The sequence below is a fragment of the Anas acuta genome, chromosome 13, assembly GCF_963932015.1.
Source record: "Anas acuta chromosome 13, bAnaAcu1.1, whole genome shotgun sequence".
Classification (NCBI taxonomy): domain Eukaryota; kingdom Metazoa; phylum Chordata; class Aves; order Anseriformes; family Anatidae; genus Anas; species Anas acuta.
The window spans coordinates 10,275,624-10,299,876 of record NC_088991.1 but is presented as its reverse complement, the minus strand read 5'-3'; the positions used below and the strand labels follow the sequence as shown (position 1 = coordinate 10,299,876).

General features: G+C 39.4%; 1 protein-coding gene and 2 long non-coding RNA genes across 7 annotated transcripts in view; 2 read left to right on the top strand and 1 right to left on the bottom strand.

Moving 5' to 3' along the window:
- LOC137863598 (uncharacterized) overlaps positions 1-6,499 on the top strand; it is a 535,054-nt gene extending 528,555 nt beyond the window's left edge. For both annotated transcript variants that reach the window (XR_011100998.1, XR_011100997.1), the window contains one exon: positions 6,406-6,499. This is a non-coding gene — a long non-coding RNA (uncharacterized lncRNA). The remainder of the gene's footprint in view (positions 1-6,405) is intronic.
- SLITRK4 (SLIT and NTRK like family member 4) lies at positions 2,637-12,256 on the bottom strand. Of its 4 annotated transcripts, none has more exons than XM_068696881.1 (2): positions 12,123-12,256; positions 2,637-9,436 (listed from the first exon to the last, which is right to left on the bottom strand). In XM_068696881.1, exon 2 carries the CDS (start codon positions 9,384-9,386, stop codon positions 6,873-6,875), a length of 2,514 nt encoding a protein of 837 aa, XP_068552982.1. In that variant the 5' UTR covers positions 9,387-9,436; positions 12,123-12,256; the 3' UTR covers positions 2,637-6,872. The 4 variants fall into 4 exon arrangements, with proteins under 4 accessions (XP_068552982.1, XP_068552981.1, XP_068552980.1 ...); XM_068696880.1 differs by lacking the exon at positions 12,123-12,256 and adding an exon at positions 11,695-11,849; XM_068696879.1 differs by lacking the exon at positions 12,123-12,256 and adding an exon at positions 11,312-11,658.
- On the top strand, positions 10,832-22,280 carry LOC137863599 (uncharacterized). Its single transcript, XR_011101000.1, has 3 exons — positions 10,832-11,260; positions 16,279-16,376; positions 16,645-22,280. It is a non-coding gene; the product is annotated as an uncharacterized lncRNA (long non-coding RNA).
- Positions 22,281-24,253: the final 1,973 nt, after the last annotated feature.

Below are 24,253 nucleotides of genomic sequence, written 5' to 3'. Positions count from 1 at the left end.
CAAAACATTCTGCCCTTTGTGACTTTGCTCATTGAGATGTACTTACTGTGCAGTGGCTCATATTCAGATGTGAGCACTAATGTATCTCATGAAGAAAGTCTCTACCCAAAAAATTGTTCAACAAATACTAGATATGCAGAATACTCCCTACTGAAACAGCAAACAATGTACACACAAATGTCTCCATATCCCACTTAAAAGCCTCACTATTTTAGTCTAAGTAATTTGTCCAAGACTCCAGTGAATGGTAACACCAAAACCTACCTCTGGTAAATGGGTGCAGATGTCTGCATGATTTAACCTGCAGTCAGGATTCAATTAACTGAATGACATTTCCTTTACGCTCTACACCTTACAGTCATGAAAAGCCATGATTGTCTAACTTCAAAAGCCCAGAATGAATCTTCCTAACAGAAGCTTAAACCATTTCCTATTCCTCTCTGTTCTGGATCACATACATCATCTGACATGACTCAGAAACCATCCGTTGCATTTTTTATTATTTTTTAAATAAATTGAAAAATCCTGTTCATCTGCCTCTTTAGAAACAGCTATTAACCACTGCTGCCTAAACAAACATTCTGCTGTAAAAGACTTGGCACACTGAAGATGAAGTGACAGCATGAAGTCCAGTCATAGTGCATGGTGCACACACTTCAGGAAATGATATGAAATGAAATCAAGAAATGAAATGCTTGTGGATGAAGGAAACTGACTGAGGACAACTTCTTTGGTATTGTACATACGCCAAATGGCTATAAAACCATATAGAGATCACCTTTTTGTTTCTGATGAGACAAAGACCAAAGCGACAATAATGTAACACTCATAGACCCATTTTATGTCTTTGCACATACACATATAGATGCATATTTATACATTCATATACACACATACATAAAATTCAGATTTATTACTGATTAGTTTTTGTTGTTGTTTGTTTGTTTTTATCCAGATTGTTACTTGTGGCTTTAAGAAATTATTTAGTGTGAAATGACTACAAAACTTCCTAGCAAGAGAATGAAAAATCAATATAATAGAGCATCAGTCTGTGACTAATGACTGATATTTTGGAAATAACAGACTGCTCAAAATGTTTTCCAGCAATGAATAAATTATATGAAGTATTACTAATAACCATGAATAAAATTAAAAGTAAAATAAATATACTTGCAATAATGTCCCTATTTGATGAGTAAGAGGAGCAGGGGGTGTTCCACTAAAGGGAGAAAATAACATGTATTATTACGATAGCATTTTTTTTTATCTGATATATATTCCAAGTCTAAGTATTAAAATAACAAATTTAAATAGTTTTGCATCTATACTAAATCAACAGGATGCCCACAGCTCTTGAATCAGAATAGATTTCCACTAATATCAAACAGGCACAGGACTATACCTCTTTATATTCTGTCCTGCTGTTATTTGAAATTAAGAACAGCTCTACAACACATATTAATAGAGCAAAAAGCAAAATTACATTTTCTTTCAAGTTAAAAAAAGAAGAGAGAGAAAAAAGTTTATTTCTGATTCCAGTGACAGAAAGATCAGATAAGATCCTCACATAATAGGGTAAATTTCTGTTTTTGTGTTCACCATGGTAAAGATGATTTTATTCCATTGAAGTCTGATGAATTACTCTGGATTTACGTTAGTATGTATACATAGGTATATTCAGCATATACTAATATATAAACTAATGTATATCTACATAGTATGTTATTGAAAGGAGTTTGTTTATGAGAATTAACATTCCTACTTTTATTTTTCAACACAGCACCAGTCAGCATACATAAGGATGAATGAGTTGTAATAGAATTAAAGACAAAATAATGGAGAAAATATACTAAAGGAAACTGCCACGTTCTTCTGCACTCAGGAAAATGCTGCATACACAGTATTTTCAAACCAAAACAAAAAGAAAAATCTTACTCATACTCCTAAAGTTTTTGTTTAGAAAGAACTCCTATGGAATATATACATAGGCCTTCACTATTCTGATTAATGTGATGGGTTTGCTCCTAACATTATATTGATAGCAGGAAAGCATCAATAGATGCAGAAAGCTGATAGCAGGAAAAAAATCTACACGAAGTCCTGATCTGCTAGTCTGTCCCATATTCTGATTCTCCTTCATCACCATATAATACATGTTAAACCTTGCACAGCGGGGACATAATCTGCACAATCTAGACATAATTTTGTTCTTGATCTTCTGTCTTCCAATGAAGTTTATTATTAGGATTTGCAACTTTTTTTTTAAAAAAAAAAAACTTTTTCTTTTTAAGAAAAGGGGGAAAGATTGAGAAAAATCCCAGTCTTATGGGATTGTCTCTCTAACCTTTCCTGTGTTTAAGATCTCAGAACCCAAATAAAAATTAAATTCTGCTCATGTTATTAATACAAAAAAAAAAAAACAACACTGATTTCTGAGGGACAATTTGTACAACAAAGGCAACCAGGATTTTGTTAGATAACAGAAAATATGGTAAGCTATCATAAAAAAATATAAACTGCCTAAAATGATTAAAAAACATTAATGTTTAACTACATTATAGATTCTCTTTGTCCTATATAAAACTGTTCTGAAAGAGAATATTACAGGCGTTTAACAAAGTCTAGTTTCAGAAATATTATTGTACCAAACAATTTTATTTATACTTCATACAAACTTTAAGTCAACACTGGCTAATATTTTGACGTTGCCAAAGGTAAACAGAAGTCATAAACAATAGTTTTCTATCATTTTACATTGGATTGGACTTTATAAATAACTTCTTTAATTATAAACTAATCTAGAATAGTAATGATTGAAGCAGGGTAAAACCAATACACTTTGTCTTCTTTATTTCAAAATAGAGTGATTATAAATACATTCTTCTTGTATTTCCTGCCTAACTCTTTGGATGCAACCAAAAAGAAAACAAACACAAACCAAACCCCCCCAAAAACAGCCACAAAAAAAAAAAAAGCAAACAAACAAAAAAAAAACAAACCTCTCAGTGTGCTCATTTCATACATCAATGTACAAAACATGCAAAAGATATAATATATATTATACTATCATCAAGTTCTGGATGTCTTTTGTTGATTCAGAAACATTTGTTAACATTTTTCACTAGGCTATACCTTTTATAATTTACAATGTCATTATGGCTTTTTTCAAATAAAAATTATTTTTAAAAAGATGTTTTTATATTACATTTCTATATCGTTGTCAATCTTGAACACTAAATGCAAAATGTAGGTCATTTAATGGCCTTGCGTTCTTGTACCACAGTAGTTGCTTTCTGATAAAATTACACAATTGTGTTTTTTTTTTTTTTATTTTTTCAGGGAAATGATTACACTTTATTAATTGCATTTAAAAATGGAAACTTCTTCATAATACAGTGAACACAACAGGTTATGTTAACACCATCGTTGATTTAGTTTATGTCTATGGGTCTTAACAGCCATTTTGCAACCATGCCCACTCAAACCGATATAACAAACAGACAGATCCGTAAAGCCACATCCAAAGAGTCACTTTCCCAGACAGACTGACTGTAGATTTGAATGGACATTACACTAAAACTGCTGTACAGACACGTGCTGTTTTCAAAACATGGAGGAAATAAACTGACATTAAGGTTGCCATTCAAAGTAACAATATCACAGAAATATAGTGTTTTGCCAACTTTGCAATCTTTACTCACACTATTATGCCTATATAATGCACCATGTATGTAAAATACTCAGGAACAATTTCTACAGGAAGGTCCAGACTGTGCAATTTTTATTGATGCTGGTGAACCTACACTCAACTGCATAATCCCAAAAGAGCTACTGGACAACTCATGGGAGAAAAGCAACCAAAAGTTCATGGTTAGACAACTGGTCTCCATGTATTACACACAATACTTCTGTGCCTGCTCTTTTGGAAGTCAACAACAAAAATCCATCTAAGCCTCATTCTTGAGCAGGTATTTCATTATTAGATCAATAATAATAACTCCATACATGATTTAAGTTAAATTTAAATGCTTTACTGAATTGGGACCTCCATGAGGAGGAAAATCTGCCCCAGTGTAATGGTACAGTATAATAGCTCAGTTCTTCCTGTCTTAATTGGAAAAGTAAATACTGCAGACCAAGAAAAAAAAAAAAAAAAAGGAAAACAATAGAAAGAAACTAACTTAATTTATTTAGCTGGGGAATTTGGAATTTGTTGAGTTAATTTGTCATTAACTCGGGGCAACACTTGCCATGAACATATAATTTTTTTTAACATCACTTAAATCTATTAGCTTATTTGCTATTTTTTCACATTTTAACACATTCCTCTAAGCAGAAAAGTATGGGACATGACAGTCTCTGACAGTGCACTGAAGCGTCAGAAGCCTTATGCTTTGGCAAATCCCTGTGAACCTTGACATATCCTCAAAGCCATGCAGGACTATGCAGAGCAGTCACAGCGACCCATTATTCTCAGCCTGCTGATGGAACCATTATGGTCTATCATGTCAATGTATCTTTAACACTCCTTAATCCATAGACTCTTGACACAATGAGCTCAAATGTTTTCTTTCAGGTCTTGGCCATGTATTGTGTTACTGGCCAACTAAGAACATTTTATGTCAGAAATGCATATGTGCATAGTATCCATCTCCTGAATATCCCTGTGACAGCTTGAATGAAGTAAATTATTGTGCATAGATAGCAGCAGCTTTTTGAAAGAAATTCAGCCATTATATTAATAATTTTATTATCTGAAGTAATTTATATACTTCAGATTACAGAGAAAATAATAAAACAACCCTCTTTCTAAGTTACAAGAGCATAAACAAATGTCTGAAGGTAGAAAAATCTCTTTGTTTTCCTTTCTCTGGAATAAAGAAGCAGTGTGGGTTTTTTCTTTTATTTCTTTTAATCTTTGTAAAAATATACTGCAGGCTGTTTGCCAAGTATTGTTCCAGAATAAAAATTTTACAGCAGTGTCATAAAGCACTGAAATTAGCAGTTTATAATGGAAATAGCTGACACAGACTTTTCCATAGTAGTATTGTTGGGTCTTGCTGTAATATTTGCTAGTTCTGAATTCATGACAAAGATTAGTATTTACATCCTACTAATCTTGATTGATTTATGTATTGATTATAAAAGGTGAATGAGGGGAAAAAAGGGCTTTGGAAGCAAAGGAGTTAGAGGGTCTTATCCAACGGTCAGTGAAGTGCATGGAAAAATTCCTGTTCATGTCAAGAAACTTTTGTTAATCTCATAGTATAGATTTTCTGTACGATGCTTTACCAACATATCTCCATTCTCATCTCAAGGTACTAGTGAGATAACGTGGGGATTTTCCATTCTCCTGACTACTTTCTTTTTTTCCTAGCTATTCAGATTCAGCTTTCATAAAAGAAAGTTTTTACTCTAGATAGGAAATACACAGTACTCTGAACTGAGACCACTATATTCATTTTACACTGTTGGTTTAAACAGAAGTCATTTGCCATATTGTTTTCTGTTCTGATCAGTTTTTCTGACTGACAGCAGACAGACAGATAATAAGAACAGAAAACTTATGCATATACAATTAAAATATTACCCTTACCATGAATTCCTGTAAATACATGTAGTGAAAAATATATAGATTAAGCTATAGAACCCTGAAAAGCAAGACAACTGATGGCAAATAATTGCCTGAGACACGATACTAAAAAACTAATGAATCTATTTCAAAATGCACCATTGGTAACAAATCTGAAATAAGATAGTATGCTAATTTCACAAGAATAGTACAGAACAATTTTATTATTATTATACCTGATCACTTATTTCTGGATAATTCTATACACCACATCCCCCGGCTTCTGTTTGGTATATTGTTCTGGTTTTATTTATATTGAATGATTAATGCATTGCGATCAGGAAAACAAGTCAGGCATATTAAATACATATTAAGGAGTACATATTTTCCTATTTAGTATACAAAGTATTTCATAAATATGAATTATATTACAAAAATAATTTCTGCTACGCTCACACAGTAAGCACTTTGACAATTTCGGACAACCCGTTAGAGTTGCAAGTGTTTCACATAACTGAGAAGGAACTCGAGTTTTAATTGGAGATGAGTCTTACAGCAGATTCTGCATAAACATATTTTCTTCAGATGCCACAAATACTGCAGAAGTCAGGTTGAACTGTTTTCTTACCTTTTTTTTTTTAATTTTATGTATAGACATGTATGTTTCAAGTGGTCAAATTTATTTCATATGTATGTAATTCATGGTATATTTTAAACAAATATTTGCACAATTTAACATTATAATTCCAGTGGTTTCAAGATGCAGGCCATAAATGTAACCAATTTACACATACTATCGAATGTTCTCTCTTTGCATGCTTGTTACTTTTCAGATAATCTTTAAACAGTGCCATTACAACACCACAAAAGGATTACTCCAGTTCCACCAACTTAAATCCACGTGCAGGATGAAGGACCCAGCTGAGGTATGAACACCAGTACCAGGTTTCTTGTGTTTGCTCTAACAAATCACAAGGAGACGATGGTTTTGCATTTAAGGTACAAAACGTATATGCCTCTTGAGGTTAAATTCAGTGTAATGTGTATAAAGCATCCCTTTGGCAATAGAGTTTGCAGTATCCCTATAGGATTCCACAGGGTATGAGCTTTATGTAGTAAAATCTATTAAGGAGATTCTCCTCTACTTCACAAGTCATATGCAGCTACAGTTAATCAGACACCCCTGGATACACCTGCCTCTATGCCTATCAATATAATATAGTATTTGGAAGTTAAAAGTCAACAAAAGGCACTTTCATCATTAAATAAATGTCCTCTGTAGGCAATAAGATTGCATGATCTATATTTTATTCAAAGCTGTTTGTTCTTCAAGGACTTGAAGGTAGTCAGGTGAACCTTGAAGTTTAGCTTTTAGTTCAAAATATTCACTTTTCCTTTGTTCTACTACAATTTTACTATGATTACCACCTATTAGAGATTTCTTGTTTTTTTTGTCTTGTTGTTTCTCTGGGTAACGTATTTCAAAGCCACTGACCCCTATGCTGTTGTATTCTTTTTTACTTTCAAGGAAATTTTGAATAAATACATTGGAATCCCTCCCAGGGAATAACTCGTCCAGTTCATCGATTGTGCTAAGTCTTTTTCTTGTGTCCACATGCAATAAATCCTTCTCCTTGTCATTAATATTTCTCAGAATGACTTTTTGCCCTGGTGGATCAGCAAACGTGAAGCCCGTTTCAGACTCCTTTAAGCCACAAGTATGGCTTTTACTCATCTGCTCAATGGTTTGAGGAATGAAGGCCTCTGCGCCTAGTCCGTCTTTTTTGTTTGACTTGTGATCGTGCTTTCTTAGCTGCAGTTGCATAGAACTGCATTCTTGATTTCCAATCCCTTCATGCTTTACAGTTGGTTTTTTGTTGCGACGAAGCACAAAAACAAGAAGACAAAAAGCAACAAACACTGTTAAAATAAGCACAACTAATATGCTTAAGATTAGGATGGACAATGGAACTGGGCCACCAGGAGGACTCCTAACCGGTCCCAGTGGTGTAGTAAAAGAGACAGCGGGCATGGGACTAGTGAACAGAGCAGATGGCTTGTTTAAAAGTTTAGGACAGAGGATCTCATTTTTCAGAGACTTAAGTTCAATGTTAGCAAACTGTACAGGTGTTTCACATTTTAATTCCTTCACCACAATACCTTCATTTAGTTTTTCAAGCCACAGTTTTAAAGCAACTAAATCACAAGTGCAGTCCCACGGATTACCTTCCAAATCAATTTGTGTAAGAGATTTTAGCTGATCAAGAACACCACTTACAGGTAAGTACATGAAATGATTGTTCCTCAGATTCAGCCTGGCAAGCGGTGCCCCAGCAAAAATGTATGCTGGCAAGCTGCGCAGAAGATTGTTGTTCAGGTAGAGCAACTGCAAATTTGGCATCAAGTCAAAGGTGCCTGCTAAGATTTCTTTGATGACATTGTATTCCAAATACAGATACTGCAAGTTGTGGAGGCCAGCAAACATTTCTGGGCTCAGACGCTCAATCTGATTGCCATTGAGATACAATCTCCGTAAATTTGTAAGGTTGCGGAAAACTTCTCCTTTGATCGCTGAAATCCGATTGCTGCCTAGATGTAGTAAATCCAGCCCCTCAAATTCAATGAAATCTGTAGTGTCCACATCCTTAATATAGTTGCCATTTACATGCAATTTCTTGGCATTTAAAGGTTTTGGTAGGAGTTCAGCCATTGACTCTATATTTCTTTCTTGGCAATTTACACTTAATCCCAAGTCTGAAGGATGTGTTTTGCAAATGCAGGGGACTGGGCAAGGAGTTAAAGGAGGCACCCTGGTCTGATAAGATACAATTTGACTGAGATTACGATTAGACAGTGCTTTGCCTGCTACTATCCCCGAGATCTTTGAAGGATTTGTAGTCTTCGGCGGCTTTGTGACTAATCTGTGCACTGATGTTTGAGTGGTGTGGCCATTTGGTGTGCTGTAACCAGGCTCCAGCTGCGAGGGAGGTAGAACACGCACATCAAAATCACTCCCTGTCCCCATGGAGCACAGCTCTTGCTTGTTGGTTTCTTTCAGCAACCTTCCATACAAGTCACTGGGAGTTTCACAGATAGCTTCTCCAATGTAGATATTATAGGGCATGTTCTCCAGCCATGCTTTCAAGGGCAACAAATCACAAGTACAATTCCAGGGGTTGTCTTCCAGCTGTAATTCGACAATTCGCCCAATGTGTTCCAGGACTCCAATGTATGGAAGCTTCTGTATTCGATTCCCTCGTATATCCAGATGGGTTAGAGAAGCAAATCGAAAAATATTATCGGGAAGGAATGAAATCAGATTGTCATTAAGGATAAGGACTTTCAGCTTGTGAAGCTTATTAAAGGCTCCCCGTTCAATAAACTTGATTAAATTGTAGTCAGCTTGGAGATACTCCAAGTTCTCTATGCCCAGGAAAGTGTCAGCTCGGAGAATCTTTAATTCATTGTTGTTCAAGTGCAACTGTTTTAATGCACTAAGACCCATAAAGGCCCCTCCCTCAATGTTCTGTAACTTATTATTACCCAATTGCAAGGACACTGCATGTGTGAAATTAAGAAAGGTATTTGGATATAGAATAATAAGCAGGTTGTTTTGAAAATTTAGGTGGTAAAAATTAGACCATGGTGGTTTAAGCTGATTTGGTCTGTAGACTGCAACCTTCTCACAGTTGACATAAAGTACATTCTCAACTGACACACAGGAGCAAACATTGCAAATTTCCACAGATATATCAGCATCTGCAGTTGTAGAAGAAACTGGAGATGACAGAACCAGAAAGAGCCACAGAAACATCTTCTTGTGATCAGCAAGCAACCTTAGGCTCCTGAACAAAGATAAAGAATCTAAAGAAGAAAGAAGGAAAGAAAAAAGAAAACGTTTTTCAGTTGTCATTGTTCCAAAAAGTCATTTGGGTTAAAAATTGTATTCCACTGAGCTACTGTACCTGCCAAGGATTATAGATAAACTACAAGCATTGAATTTAAAATAACATGAAAGATTTTAACAACCAAACAAATACACAGGAGCTAGAATTTCAAATACAGAATGTAAATCTCTGTAAACAAACACAAATAACTTTAAGGTCTGTCAAATATATTTCTATCTGTTGTACATGACAAACATGCATAGCTAACAAAGTAAAATAACCAAAGGAGATTCCAATTTTATGCATATTTACTCTCCTCAGCCCTGCACTGCTCATATGTTGCTGTGCGTTTCAGGGATATTAAACATAAATGCTGATGTTATGCATGCCCAAGCATCTAGGTTGGGAAAGCACCATATAGAAAGGATGAAGATGCAGGCACAGAAGAGAATGTCAATACTCAATGTAGGTATCTATAGCGTTGACGCATACAGGTTATCACTACAGTAAGAGTGAAATTCACTCAAGGGATACACAGGCATGCACAAATATAGTTTCTGTCTCTTGTTATACCCAGTTTAAAAGAATTGGTGGTACATTGATCACAGAAATACAATGAGTTATCCACAAAATGAGAAGATCAGCTCCGGGTGACCAATGCAAGCACACAGATATGGAAGAAGCATGCACAGGCATACAGCCCCATCCCCCGGAATAACAATACCCTGACTTGCAGGGTATTCAGCCACAGTTTGCCAGTTTGACACTATTGAAACCTGCCTGAGAGGAACTTTTTTTTTTTTTAAAAAAAAAAAAAAAACTTATGCAATTTGCTCTGATCCCTGCACTGATACGCAGTGGCTTTCAAGAACCCTCCACATATTGTCAGGCCAGCTGAGCTGCCATTTTTCACGCAGAACTGGAGCCACAGCATTTCCTCTGAGTTAGAAGCTGGATTTCCCCCCGTCCCCCTTTTAAAAAAATCAGTCAATAATCGATGCATTACTCCCCCTCTCATCCCACTCCCCCATCCCTCCCCCACCCCCAGCTTTCCCATTGCCCCATTTCCCAACTTGTTGTCCCTCTCAATTCCCGCTGTGGGAAGCCACCGAGTTGAAAGGAGGGAGCCAGGATGGAAGTGGAAAAAGCAGGAGCCAGCTGGAGGGAGGAGAATCGGGCTGGAGGGAGCCGCAGGGAGGAGAGGATGCGCCGGGGGACCTGGAAGGGAGGGCAGAGGAGGGACAAGGGAGGAAGGAAGGGAGGACAGAAGGACAAGAGGGAGGGGGAAAGCGGAGGGAGCAAGGAAGGGAAAGGGAAAGGGATGGCTGAAGGGGTCAGGGAGGCCCCGGAGAGGGGCCAGAGGGAGCAGAGGGTGCGGAGCAGCAGCTGCTGATCCCCGCGGGCTGCCGGCCCTGCCCGCGGCGAGAGTGCCCGGGGGCAGCCCCGCGCCCCCTGCCCCAGCTCCCCCCGCCGTATCCCTGCCTCGCCCACGCTCGGGTCCCCTCCTCTTCCTCAGCCCCGGGGCCCCGGCCGGTGCCGAGCGGGGACGCGGCGCGGCGCTGGGGCGGCGAGCCCGGCCAGGAGCGCAGGCACTACCGCAATTTTTTGCCGCAACACGGTGGCCGGAGCCGGCTTGCCTGGTGCCGGCTCCCCCGTGCCGTGGGCGCCCCGTCGCCCTCTGCCTCCCGGCGAGGGAAAGCAGGCGGGGCGCGGGCGCACACGCTCCGCGCACACCCGGCGGCTGGGAGCGGGCACAGCGCGGCGATGCAGCCCGGCATCCCTTCCACCCCTCCGCAACAAGGTACAGCCGTGTGCCCCCCCCCCGCTCCCCCCCCTCCGCCTCTTCCCGCACCTTTGCAAAGTCCAGCCCGCAGGGCATCCATCCTCACGCCCTCTCCCCCAGCCCCGCCGCACGGATCCTGCCCTCCCGTCCCTCCCGCGGCTCATGCAGCCCCGCCGGGGCTCCGGGAGGCGGCCGGCTGCCGGGGAGAGGCGAGCGCGATGGAGAGGGCTCCGGCAGGAAGCCACCGTCTCCTCAGCTTTGCACACCCCCCCCCCTCCCCCTTTTAAAACAGCAATAATCATTACAGTAGTAGCAACAAATTCCGAGCAATTAAAACGCCACCGCAAACGCCGCGGCCCCCTCCCCGCCCGCACTCGCACGCCCGGCGGGGCGGCCGGCCGCCCCCGGGGACTGGGGGGGATGCTCGGCGGCCGGCTCGGCACCCTCCCTACCTCGGCGGCCGGGGGTCGTCGCGGCCCCGCCGCGCTCCGCTGCTCTCCCCTCGAAGTCTCCCCGCCGGCAGCTCCGCGGAGCCCCCCTCCCCCGGGGCTAGCACCCCCCGGCGGCGCCGGGTGCGGAGCGGAGGCGCTGCCCGGCGCTGCGGTAGCCCGGCGAGCTCCGCCGCATGCAGCAAGCGCCCCGCCGAGCCCTGCCCCGCCACCGCGGTCCTCCGCACACATGCGGGGAGAGGATCCCTCTGCACACGGGCGCCCGCTCCCATCGCACTGCTCTCGCCCACCCCTTGCACGCAGCAGAGAGCCCCCTCCCCTTCGCCTCGCACACAGACGCACACACGCTCGGAGAGGGAAGGAGACGCCGCTCCGGGGAGGCAAGCCCAGCACATCGCAGCCTCCAAAGCCTCTCCCGCACACGCCGTTACCTTTCCCGGAGAGATGCCGGGATGCGCCCCCGGGGAGCTCGGGCGGCTGCGGCGGGGCGGGCGGCGCCCCCCGGGGCGGTGAGAGCGGCGGGGCCCCGCTGCTGCTGCCATGGGCGGCCGCAGCCACAAGTGCAGCCCGCGGCACAGCCGGGACGGGGCCAGCCCGCCCCCGGCCGCCCAGCACCGCGGTGCTGGGAAAGGCAGAGAGGGGGAAGGAGAGGAAAGAAAGGACCCCCCCTCCTCTCCTCGGGTTTTCTGACAATTCCCCCCTCCCCCGCCTTGAAACAAAAGTAGAGGTGGAAACTGAGTGGGCAGGACGGTAACATTTGCTGCATTCAATGTGAATCGCAATTATGGAACAAAATCACTGTGAGGAGACGTAACCAACCCGTTCTTAAGACAACGCGGCTATTTGTGCATCTTATTCTTTGTGGTTAGGTGAAATTCCTCCTCTGCTTAGGTAACAGCTGCAGTCTGATGAAAAAAAAAAATCCTCCAATGTTAGGCACTTGTGCAAAACAGATTCTGCTAATTTAGAACTCCTATTTACTCTCCATTTCATAATATGAGTTTAAAAGGTAACGAGTAGCCCTGAACAAGGTGACATCTCTTTCCCAGGCAGAAGAGTCAGTTAACCAAATGAAATCTTGCAAGGGGAGTTCAACTGTTTGTCCTTTACTGTGAACGCTAACATAATTTCACATAGAAAACTGGTCATGTATTGCATCCATACCAGTGGTAGTTTGGGGTAGTAAACATCAAGGAATGGAAAAACAGCAACTGCTTTCTTCATTTACAGATATGAAATAAATAGCTTGCTCTGAAAGCTGTCTGCATCTAATTGAAATAATTGCAGAATGTTATTTTGCATTATGCGGATAGACTGATACCTGAAAACAAATGCAGCTGAGACATCAATAATTTGCATATCACAACAGAACTGAAAGTGATCTATGATTAATATTCAGCCAATTAAAAACTGAAGTCTTTAAAATGTAAACTCCCTTAATTATTGAACCATTAACAAAGTACTATTCACATAAAAGGGAATGCATGTATAAAAAGGGCCCTGTTTAGAAGGATTTGCTTATAGTTTAAGCTGTTTTTCTCTATTGCTTTATTTAAATAAACTTCTAGAATAGAGAGAATAGGTTTATAATAAAATTAATTTAGAAAAATATCTGGCTTATAAGTATATTTTAACAGGCACAGAAATGCAGGTGTACAGATGAAGGTGCCGGTTTTGTTTAACCAGCTATATTAAGCCGGATGTTAAAAACTTCCTTGCTCATTTAGTAGGTGAAACACCATAAAGATGATATCAAAGACAGATCCCTACTCCCACCACCATTCCTTGCTTAGAGACTGAATCAAAAGTCAACCAAGGAGCATAACAAAAGATCATATTTTGACCAAGTAAACCAAGAAATGAAGAAGCATTGAAGAGAACTGCAATTGCGCTATAACTAAATAATTCTTGATGTTTGTATTACAAGTGGCTATTGACAATGACATATGTTCATGATGCTGTAGAACTTATCTGACAATGAAACTTAGTTATGCAACACAATTTAATTGTTCAGATTTTAGTATGCCGTATAGTTTTTTTTTATTATTTCTGATTTGCAGTCATGAAAAATAACTCCTCCTCCAAATCTTATTTAAGTGGTTCTAAGCCACTTGTCCTAACCCACAACATGTCAGACTCACTAAGATTTAGGCTGATACATCAGGACAACAAACCAAACCAAACTGAGGATAAAGTATAATATAAGCATGAGCTTAAAGTCAAGATTGTGATCTAAGATGATTGCATGCTTAAGGAATAATTCAGTTTAAGGGGTTACATCCTAGAATCCTAGGGGTTGTACCCCCTTGAGATCTAGACTAAACTTCTGTCATCAACAGTAGAAATTTTCTAGGTAGCCTGGTGGTAGATAGTAACTGGAAGACAGAAGAGACAGAAAGGGCAAGTCAGACTATCTAGTCTGGTTTCCTGAAGTTTCCAAGATTACTTCAGGCTACACACCATGCCCATTATTGACATCTCTCACCTTTTCTTAAATGTCTAGTTGTGATGGAACCTCATTTATTCCTCTTGATATTTTTTTTCCTCTGGCCTGTCTGTTGTTTGCTACAGGAACATGTATTTTTCTTCAGTTTAGAAAAAGGAGAGCAAAAACTATCAAGCAGATAGATTAGTAACATGGTATTTTGCAAAGAGACGTATCAGGAAGAAGTGGAAAGGTGAGATACACCACTCCCCACTGAAGGAGACATGCACGAGTGGCATTCAGTAATAGTACAGTTAGCTTATAAATCATGTCATTACTGCATCTAAGAGAAGTTAATGGCAGAGCAAGGTAATTTTTACTTTTGGCTACTGAAATTCATCATGTAATCTGCTCAGAAACTATATTTAAACTTATTTATATTTTGCTGCCTTTCACATTTCTGTGAGAGCTTCTATATAACATTTTCCTTCTAAATACACAGACATGCTTGGTCACCTACCTCTCCCAAGTTACTTCTGGGCTGTTGCAAGAACCTTAAACTAAAACTGCATTTGATGTCTGTCAGGAGAAAAATCTTCAGCAACACAATCATCAAAATGCAGAGGCCAATTGAAATGCTGAATCTCCTGCCCACAGCCCAAAACTTTGGAGAGCATTTTCCTTAAGCTGCTCAGTACACAGGAACATAGGATTTCAGCTTAAGTTAAGGGAAGTACTTTTCAATGAATTACTTTTTTATTTCGTCCACAGTAATTTTATGAAAAATGAACTGACAGGAAATGAGAGCTAAAAATCCTAAGCATTCTTGGGAGATTTACCTGCACATTTTAAGTTTGCAGATGACACCAAGTTAGGTGCATGTGTCAATCTGCTTGAAGGTAGGAAGGCTCTGCAGGAGGCTCTGGATAGCCTGGACTGATGGGCTGAGGCTAACTGTATGAAGATTATTATCTGAACTGAGGCTGCATTTGTACATATGTGTGGGGTTGTTTAACACAATTGCTTATGCCCCATAAATGCTTATGTCCTGCTTATGGCTGCAAGAGCATCCTAAATGATTGTTCCCCATGTACTGAATTGCATGTTTCTGCTCTCTCCCCAGTTTGTCTGTTGCAATCCTGAAATTTAAAAAAGGGTTAGTACCCTCTAGTTTGAACTAACAAGAGATACTGATTGCCCACACACCTGTGGTTCTTGAAATCTGAAGACAAAGACTAGAAATTGCAATTACCATGACCAGCTGGGGAGCAGGCCTTAGTTGTTCATGCATTGACTTATGTGCTGGCCAGCTGTGAGCAAGCCTGGTGTACCCTGCTGCCAAAATCATACCTGGGAGAGAAGCAGTGTGCACACAGTTATGTTTGGGTTGCTCTGTTTGAAAAGGTTCGTGCCAGAAGACGAAACTCTCATAAAAGTCACCACAAATTACAGGGAATTACTATGAATTGGACTCTAATTTATAATTATTATGTTAACACCACACATTATGCCTTCCTTCTCAAAAAGAATGATAAAGACAGACCAACAGTTAATGTTGTGATACTTTGCACAGGGCCCAGGTAACAAAGAAACTATTTCATTTAATCACATGGGAAGCTGGTTAACAATGCTTTGAATAAAAAGTAAAGGCTCATGTGGGCTTTGTCTGCTTCTGGAGTTTCCATGGTTAAACAATTTCTGTTTAACAAGTCTACAGCATGTTTCTGCTCACAGATAAATCAGTAACAACTGCCATACTCAGCAAACAACAACCAACACAGCAAAATACAACAATGACTACAGAGAAGCATCTTATAATAGGGCTTCAACTGATAGGACATAGCCTTTTGAGGAGGAAAAAAAAAAAAAAAAGGCAATAACTCTACTCATTGTCCTCGTCTCCTGTGTATTTAGCCAGACTGTCTGTCAGAAAAGGGGGAGGGAGAGCATCCTTGAAAACTCTGTATGTACTGGAGTGAGTCTCTGCATGTGCATCCTTTTAAAGGTACAGTGTGATAGGAAACAGTGTGAGTCTGAAATACACTGAAGGCAGAACCACTGTGAAAGAGTACTGTGCTAAATAAGGTGGAAGAAATGCTGTCAAATACACGTCTCTGCATGGCTCCATATTATTTCTACCTAACTTACTCCATTTTATCTAGGAGCCCTCTTCAATGTGCAACAAATAACCTATCACCTGCTCCAGGAAAACATCACCCAAGAAAACACTGACATATATGCATCCCTTCAACGAGGATTGGTAGGGGTTTTTCATTCCATTTTTTCCTAGTCATTTGCAATGAGTCAATTTCTTGAAAGTTTGATAAAGTAGGCATGCTGCTGGTATTGGGTCTGCTGACTTTGTAAACTCAGCCTGGGGGGATGTGCAGCCCCATAACAGTACTCTTGCCAGATATAATGGTCAGGGCACAGTGGGCAGGCATTTAAATTCATTAAATTGCAATATGCCAGTGCAGTGCCATCAGTACATGTTTACTTATTTTCTTTCTCTATGCTTGTTTACCCAGGGATTGTTTAATCTCTAGCTCACTGTTAGAAGCTCAAGCCAAGCTTGGCCTATCCTGCTGTCCCCTGAGACAACAGAGAGTGTGAAATAAGAAGACAAAGAAAAACAACAACAACAACAAAACAAACAAATAAACAAACCAAACAAAAACTAGTGGATGCAGAACTTATCTGAAATATTGCTAAGTAAGACTGCATGATCTAAGGTCAAATGTGAAACATAGAAGCAACTGCTGTTATCCTGCCCAACACTTGTAAACTGATTTCTTAGGAAAAGGCATATATTTACAGTAAGGATTCCATGCCACAAAACTCTGATATTATCAAATATTTCTGAATTAGGAAATAATACTATATCCTCCCTGAGTGAATGGCCTATGAAAATAATATAACGATGGTGATGTATTGCAGAGGAATACCAAGTTTAAGAAAATTTGACCCAGGTTGGAAATGATGGAGGACAGAAAGAAGTGCTCTATGAAGGAGAAAAAAAAATTATCATATGACAAGGCTTGTTTCTTTGGTTGCTTCTAGTAACATATCTTGTCTACTACAATGGAGCAGTTGTAGCTCTCTTTCATGGCATGAATGCCATAGCTGTTAGGCTTCAACCTGGTCAGGTTTGATAGGTTGAGGTCACATAACATTAACAGAATGTGAATAACTTATTTAGAATACTCTAATATAAATTCTCACTGCCTCAAGTTTTTCTCACATGTGAGACTATCCCTTATCACCTTCCAGAACTCCAGAAATAAACTTCTTACATGGATGAAGATGGAAGGTATAACCCTCTTATCAAGCTACCTGGAAGCAGAAAAGTCTCTTACTTTATTTCTTAGACAGTTCATGAATAAAGCTGCATGACAAAAGAGAATAAAGTGATTTTCATCCAGTCTAAGAGTGGAAAAAAACAACACACCTTGCTTTCATAAAAGCTTAAGCTGGTTCTGGATCTTGGATGAAGAGCCTCAAGCTGTGACTTTATGGAACAGGGAATGAGTACAGAGCAACTTGTTAGCTAACTACTGTGTCTCCCAGTATGCTGGGAGGACCACCTCCCAAATACTGACATTCCTTTGCTCATCAGCTGAAAGATAATTGTGGCAGAATGAACAGACATCTACAGAAGAAGCCAGGTGCATTTCATTTGGTGCTTGGTTTAGGGAATGACTTACATGAGGGAGGAAATATCTAAACCAAAATTAAGATATTGCATGAGTTTGCTTGCTGCTCTACTTTAATCTTCTTTTGCTTCTGGGGTTTCTTTTGTAGCTGCCCTAATTTCCTCTAAGTTTACATGTCCTATTAATTTCAGTGAAGACCTCCATGAAGCCTGAAGGCTCATAAACTGACAGACTTTCCATTACTGTTTTTAAAAAATAAGGCATACTCTAGCTTTCCTATTACCTGTAGCTTTTCACAAAGGAAGGTTGGACCACGGTCTTTCAAGAGAGCAGAAATCACAGCTACTTCATTAACTGAGTGGTGACATGTTCTTAAACCTAATGATTATAGACCACTGCTTATCTGATATAAACAGGCTTCAGGGAACAAATGCTGAAAAAGTAATCAAAGAAGAGATGTTTGCTTTGAACAACAAATATTTTGATGCCAAATCAGAATGTTCAAGGAAGAAACTGAGATTTATATGGACATCTCATCTTTTTCAAGAATGTCAGCCCTGCCTGGGTGGAAGGGGTTTTCTCATTAGCTGGCCGCTTCATATAGCTCTCTCCAAGGCCTAAACAACCAACTTAGAAAGTTACAATCCAGGTAAAATGAAATCTCAACAAAGGTTTAAGCACAGTAATATGTAGAGACAGCTCTGCTGTGTTCTCCACTGGATAGATGCACCAGGGAAAGGAAGCTGAATGATGAAAAAGAAGACGGAAAAACACAGAAATATCTGTAAAAAATTAAAGGTAGGTTTTGAGGTGAGTAAAGTGATTACTTGGGGCAGTGAAGACTTTCAAATGACTTGAGAAGACTTTTTTTTTTTTTTTTTTTTTTTTCCTTTCTTTAACTCCCTACAGCTTACAAACTACTTCAAAAGAAAGAGAATTCTGATGATATAACAGTGCCTTGTAGTGCCTTGTAGTCATGGCACTGCTAAGGGTGTCCTAGCTTTTGACAACATGGTATGTCTGGCATCTACAGATAAAAGTGAGACAGGTGCCTAGAAAAAAATGACAGAAAAGTAGGTGTGTCAGTAGGAAAGGTCAAGCTCCATTCACGTTTCTATTTACAGGGCAGTTTCATGAAAGAGGCAAGATACCACAGACTGTCCTCACTATTCCTCCTTTTCATGTCCCTACCAGCCAAAGGGGCTAGTCATAGTCCTCCCTTGTGCCATCTCTGTCATTTACTAGAGACTCCTTGAACCACTCATTAACCTCAAAATATTTTTATTTTTTCCTTCTCATGGTTAGGTTAGTTTTCAGCCAGATTAGGGAATGGCATTGGTTTATAATGAGCTCCAGTAGGTGTCAAAGCCTAGCTCCTTACAAGGTGGGAGAGACATGGAAGGATGAACTGAACACTAGCAACAACACATATTATATCATTTTTACAATGTCCTTTGCAACTTCACAGTCATATAAATACAGGGGAATTCAATTTTAATCAAAGTTTATATAAAAAACAAAAGAAGGAAAGTAAACTCTAGAAGAGTTTGTTCCACTAGAACAAGGTCCAGATTTTCTCACCCTTGGGCCCTTTAACATTTAAAAAGGGAAGATACCTTTTCTCCCCACGTGTCCATGATATCTAATTTTCAGAAGAAACATTTATGCATATTAACAAAATAGTGAAAGATCAAGAGAGATTTATGTGAAAAGTCTAAATCAATGCCTGCATGATGGAAACATCACGGTATAAAGGAGAATTCTAACCTTATTTGAATCCTCTTATGATGAGAGGAGGATATGCCTGTAGAAACATTCTGTATAAGCAAAGAAATCAAATACAATGTCTTTGCTTAATCTCAAGATCTGTGACCTGAATGCTCTTCTGACATACAACATTTCAGGTCTTTTCCAAGATGTGAAGTTATAACCTGCCAGACAAATCGAAAGCCAGCAAGCTCTGAACATAAGGGGAGATGTATTTAATGAAACAAATGATAAAATGCATTAGCACATCCATAAAATAAGTAAGAAGCATTGCAAAAGGATTAAGAAGAAAAAAACCTTGACGTATCTTAACAAGAAGACCCTAGCAGGGATCACATAAAACAACTGAAGAACAGACGAGCAGCTGGAAAGAGCAGCAGAGGGGAAAGTTTTAAGAAGTGTGTACAGAATTTAGGAGGTTGGCTAGGAGTGTATGAATAATATTCAGATAGACCTTTATCCACTAATGGAACTGACGGCAGCTGACAATTATAACAACAGTAATGAACCTATCTTATCCATTTTAAGACACCTTGTATGAAGAATTCAGACAGGGGAAAAAAAAAAAAAAAGATTATTCTTTGGTTAGTTAAAATATCATAACTTCAAGGGATTCCCCTTCTGTTCACTCTAAATGGAAAATATACAAAAGCATGATAATTGCAGAACATTTAAATAGGTCATTTAAAATAGATTCTACAGAGTGAGAAGGGAAAAAAAAGCCCTCCCTACTTTAAAGTCATTTTTGAACAAAAAAGGAAGAGGATTACTTTCTATTATCTTCCATGCTTTAGAAGACCAAGAAAGCCTGTAGGTTTACTTTAGAAAGCCTGTAGATTACTTTATATGGCTGCTTTGCCTTAAGATTAGCTGAAATGTGATGTCTTCTTGATGTTTACAGATGCCAAGAGATCTAAGACATCTAATTTTCCCCCTGTTCAGTTTGTTCTGAATACATACTGTCTTGACTTCATGCCTTTTTCTTACCCTATTTTGTGCCATTTTCTCTATCCCAAGACTGTTGTCATTCCTGTGTTTACTGAAAGAAGCTTTCATTGATGTTGCAATGGATATCACTAGATTATAACTTCCCTTGTCAGCATTCCCATTAGTAACTGTAGCTTTCATGGGGGTCCTTGAAGTAATTTTTGGACAAAGTCAAGGTGTAATGCATCTTTCACTGAAGCCAATGAAGTCACATTTCATTTCGTTTAAAATGAGGGTTTCTGATGTTTTCTTATTTTAGTTAAAAGATACACGGCGTAATGACTGTTTGAAAATAAACTTCCATTTCCTATGCAAATCAGGATTTGTTCGTACTGTAGGTATATAAATTGGTAAACTAATAGCATAAAATTCTGTTCAAATATTGCTTACATCCTCAAGTCTCAGCTTGTTAGTTCTGACTGGTGCACAATATCATAAAACATTCTGAAAAGGTTTGTATCTCCATCTCTTTGGACCTTTAAATCTGCTGTATAGATGGAAGGTCAATATGGATACATGCATACAGTGGTCCAAGTTTCAGCTGAGGTCACTGGTGAGTGGGGGTGCAGCCATCCTTTAAGTTTCAACTTGGCACCTGATTTTTTGAGACCAGCATTTAATAACATTTCTCTACCTGCACCCACATCTAACTGGGCATTGAAAAGTGCAATTTAGGAGCCAGAGTACAAAACAATGAAGTCAGATAAACTCAGAATGCTCAGTCAGACTGTTATCCAATTTTTGGAAGTAGTTATCTATCCTGCATTATTGTTCTGTTTAGTTCAGGCCTAATATCTCACTAACATCTTATCTTGTTTTTATTCATGTATTTGTTTTCTAAATCATGGAAGAAGACTATCTCAATTCCAGAGATTTACTGAATGGTTGTTAGAATATAGATATTTTTTAGTCTACCAAAGCCATGGTATTTGAGAATCAGTATTTCCTAAATGCATCATAGAGCCTAAGAGCTGAATTTTATGGCCTTTGTTCTGTCAACAATCACCTTTGGATTTATTTCAGATGATGTGACATCTCTATCATACGAAAAATCCCTACCCAACATTTAATCATTTTGTTGTATTTCCCTTATGAGTTATACTGTAATTAATTAGGTATATTAAAAGGAAATATTTTCAATAAAAACTAATTTTCAGCAGTACTTAATACTAAGCAGAGCTGGTATCCCTGAGGTAGAGATGTCAGATACAAAGTACAGGAGATCAGAGTGGGGAAACCTACTCTAGAACATTTATCCTGGGACTCTTACGTGGCATCACTACACAGTTCTTTCATAAAGTGTCATTAGGTTCTGAGCTCCTTTCCCCAGATGAAAGAAGTACAGAGCTAACATGTATGTTGGCTTTGTATATTTTACAAACTTTCTGCATCTGAAAAGAATTCAGGAAGAAAATGAACAAACATTTGGAACAAGCAAGCAAAACAGATCAGAAAACACACTGACAGTTCAGTTCAAATCACTTGAAACTTTACCAATGTTTATAGCTAAAATTTAAAATTTAGAAAACATTTTCATTTTCTCTGACAATAAATATTACAAACTATAATATTAATCTCAGCTGATAATGTTCTTTACGGCACATTTTATAAATCAACACAGTTCTCTGTTTTTAACTCCTTATCATTGAGTCTCAGAGGAGAATGAGAAGAACAGGGCTTGAGCCCATTTTTTTAAAACCAGGTGTAAGAAAACTCTTGATGCAATGGCAGGCTTTTGATGTAGGCTTTAGAACAGATTCCGATCTGCAAGTGTCTCTAGTTGCCTAAGTCACCTAACTCTTATTCAGATGTGTAATTTCATTAAAATTTATGAGAATTAGGTATGTTTTTTTGTCTTATTTGCCTTTTGGGGGAGGGGAGAGAGGGGAAGACAAACATTGGGTATGGTGGTATAATCTGATCAAGGATTTCAGTTTTCAAATTCCCTACTATTAATTCTTTGTTCAAGCCACAGTTTCCTCAGCAGGGCTGCACACATCTGCCTTTATGCTGGTCTGTCTGACTAGAAAATCACATCACTTTTCTTTGTGAACTACTTTGAAGGTTTCAAGTGACAAATAACAGGGACTTTAATCCTCTCTTTTTCCAAACAATTTGTAAATCAGAACCATCCAAACACATGTGCAGTGAGAGAGTACGGCCTGTGGTTTGAAGAACGTTATGGTTCACTGCATCTCTCTGAAGTACTTTGAGCTCACATTTCTTAGATTTCATTTCAACAACTCTCTTGTATTCTCTCCAGCCTGCTTTTCTGAAGAGTGGAGCAGCAAACACAGATACACAGAACAACACTTGATAAGACCATTTGTTAAGTAAAATTCTCATCATTACATTCTTGCAGCTTCCTATGATTACGTATAGGTTAATCAAAGACAATTACAGAGCCCTAGTGAAGCTGCCAAAAATCTATTCGGACACACAGAGGAAGACCATATTAATATATACAAAGGCAAGTGTTACATTCTTTGAAATCATTATTTTCACTGCAATGAACAGTAACAAAACTAGGTTTTGAGAAAGGGCAAGCAGTGATTTCTTTGGTGAGTTACTGTTCATTTAATGGCTCCTTAAAAATGATAAGTTTTTCACACTACAGAAAATTGCCTTCCCTTGTATCTGTGAGATAGCATTCTAGCAGTCTGGAAAATGCCCTGGGGGATTGCATTTGTGTTGAAAACACAGTGGGTATCTGCATATCACTGCACCAGGGTGGCCCTGAGACTCTCCCTGTGACCCAAATTAGGTAATAAGCAGACAGCAAGTGGATGTGCTGAGACATTCATTGTCAGTGTATGGAGCTGGCATGTGCATGATATACAGCCCATGTGCAAGGCACCCAGGTGGGTAGGAGGTGATGGTGAGAGCAAGAATGTTTTGCTCCTGGTATAGGCAGAACTGCTCCAGTTTTGCATCTGCTACCTCATTCCTTAACCTGACACTTGAGTGCCACAAGAGAAGAACCTAACCTGCACTCTTAGTTCTGAGAAAACAAAAGCTCTACCTGTGCTTCTAGATAGCAGATTTTGCTCCCCATTGTGGTACAGGATCAATCAATGTAGATTCACGGCCCAAAATTGTACCTTACTGTGACTTAAGCTCCTCTTGATGTCAAGAGGTGCTTAATATTGGCAACCCATTTCCCACCCACCTTCTAGCCCCACTTTGAATCATTATCATTACGTGGTGTTTTTTTTTTTTTTTTTTTTTTTTTTTTTTTTGTCTGTTTGTTTAAAGGGTAGAAGAGGTAAACTATATGTACAACAGCAAATCTAAAATAAAAAAAGCTCTTAGATAAAATTGGACTGCCAAAGTCCAAGGGAAGGAAATTATCTGCAAGTACTTTACCCTGTCACCTCTGCGAAATGGAGGAATTGTGCTGGGAGTCAGCTGAAGCGACTGAAAGTATCTTGCATTTCCAGCTGAAGGGAAAGAACTGGAAAGGACAGATATTCCAGACCTGCTCCAGATTTGCTTATTAACCTAGTGCCACCATTTCATGTCTTCCAGAGAAACTGGAGTTGGAGGCCTGGAAAATCTCTGGCAGTGAAGTTGTGCATTTGGGTCACTGAAAAGATTGGAGTCAGTAGCTGAGCACATTGCTGTCACATTTGATGTGACTGAATCTGCCAACATTCCCGTTTAGGAATCTAGGCCTAGGCCCTTCTATAGTAGCAGACAATCCACACTTCCTGCAGGGCCATTTTTCTCA

Bases quoted from the DNA above. Each gene is read 5' to 3' on its own strand.
- SLITRK4 (XM_068696879.1), bottom strand. From the start codon at position 11,342: ATGGATGCCCTGCGGGCTGGACTTTGCAAAG. The intron at 9,437-11,311 runs GTGCGGGAAGAG...TTTCTTCTTTAG, and splicing joins GCGGGCTGGACTTTGCAAAG to ATTCTTTATCTTTGTTCAGG.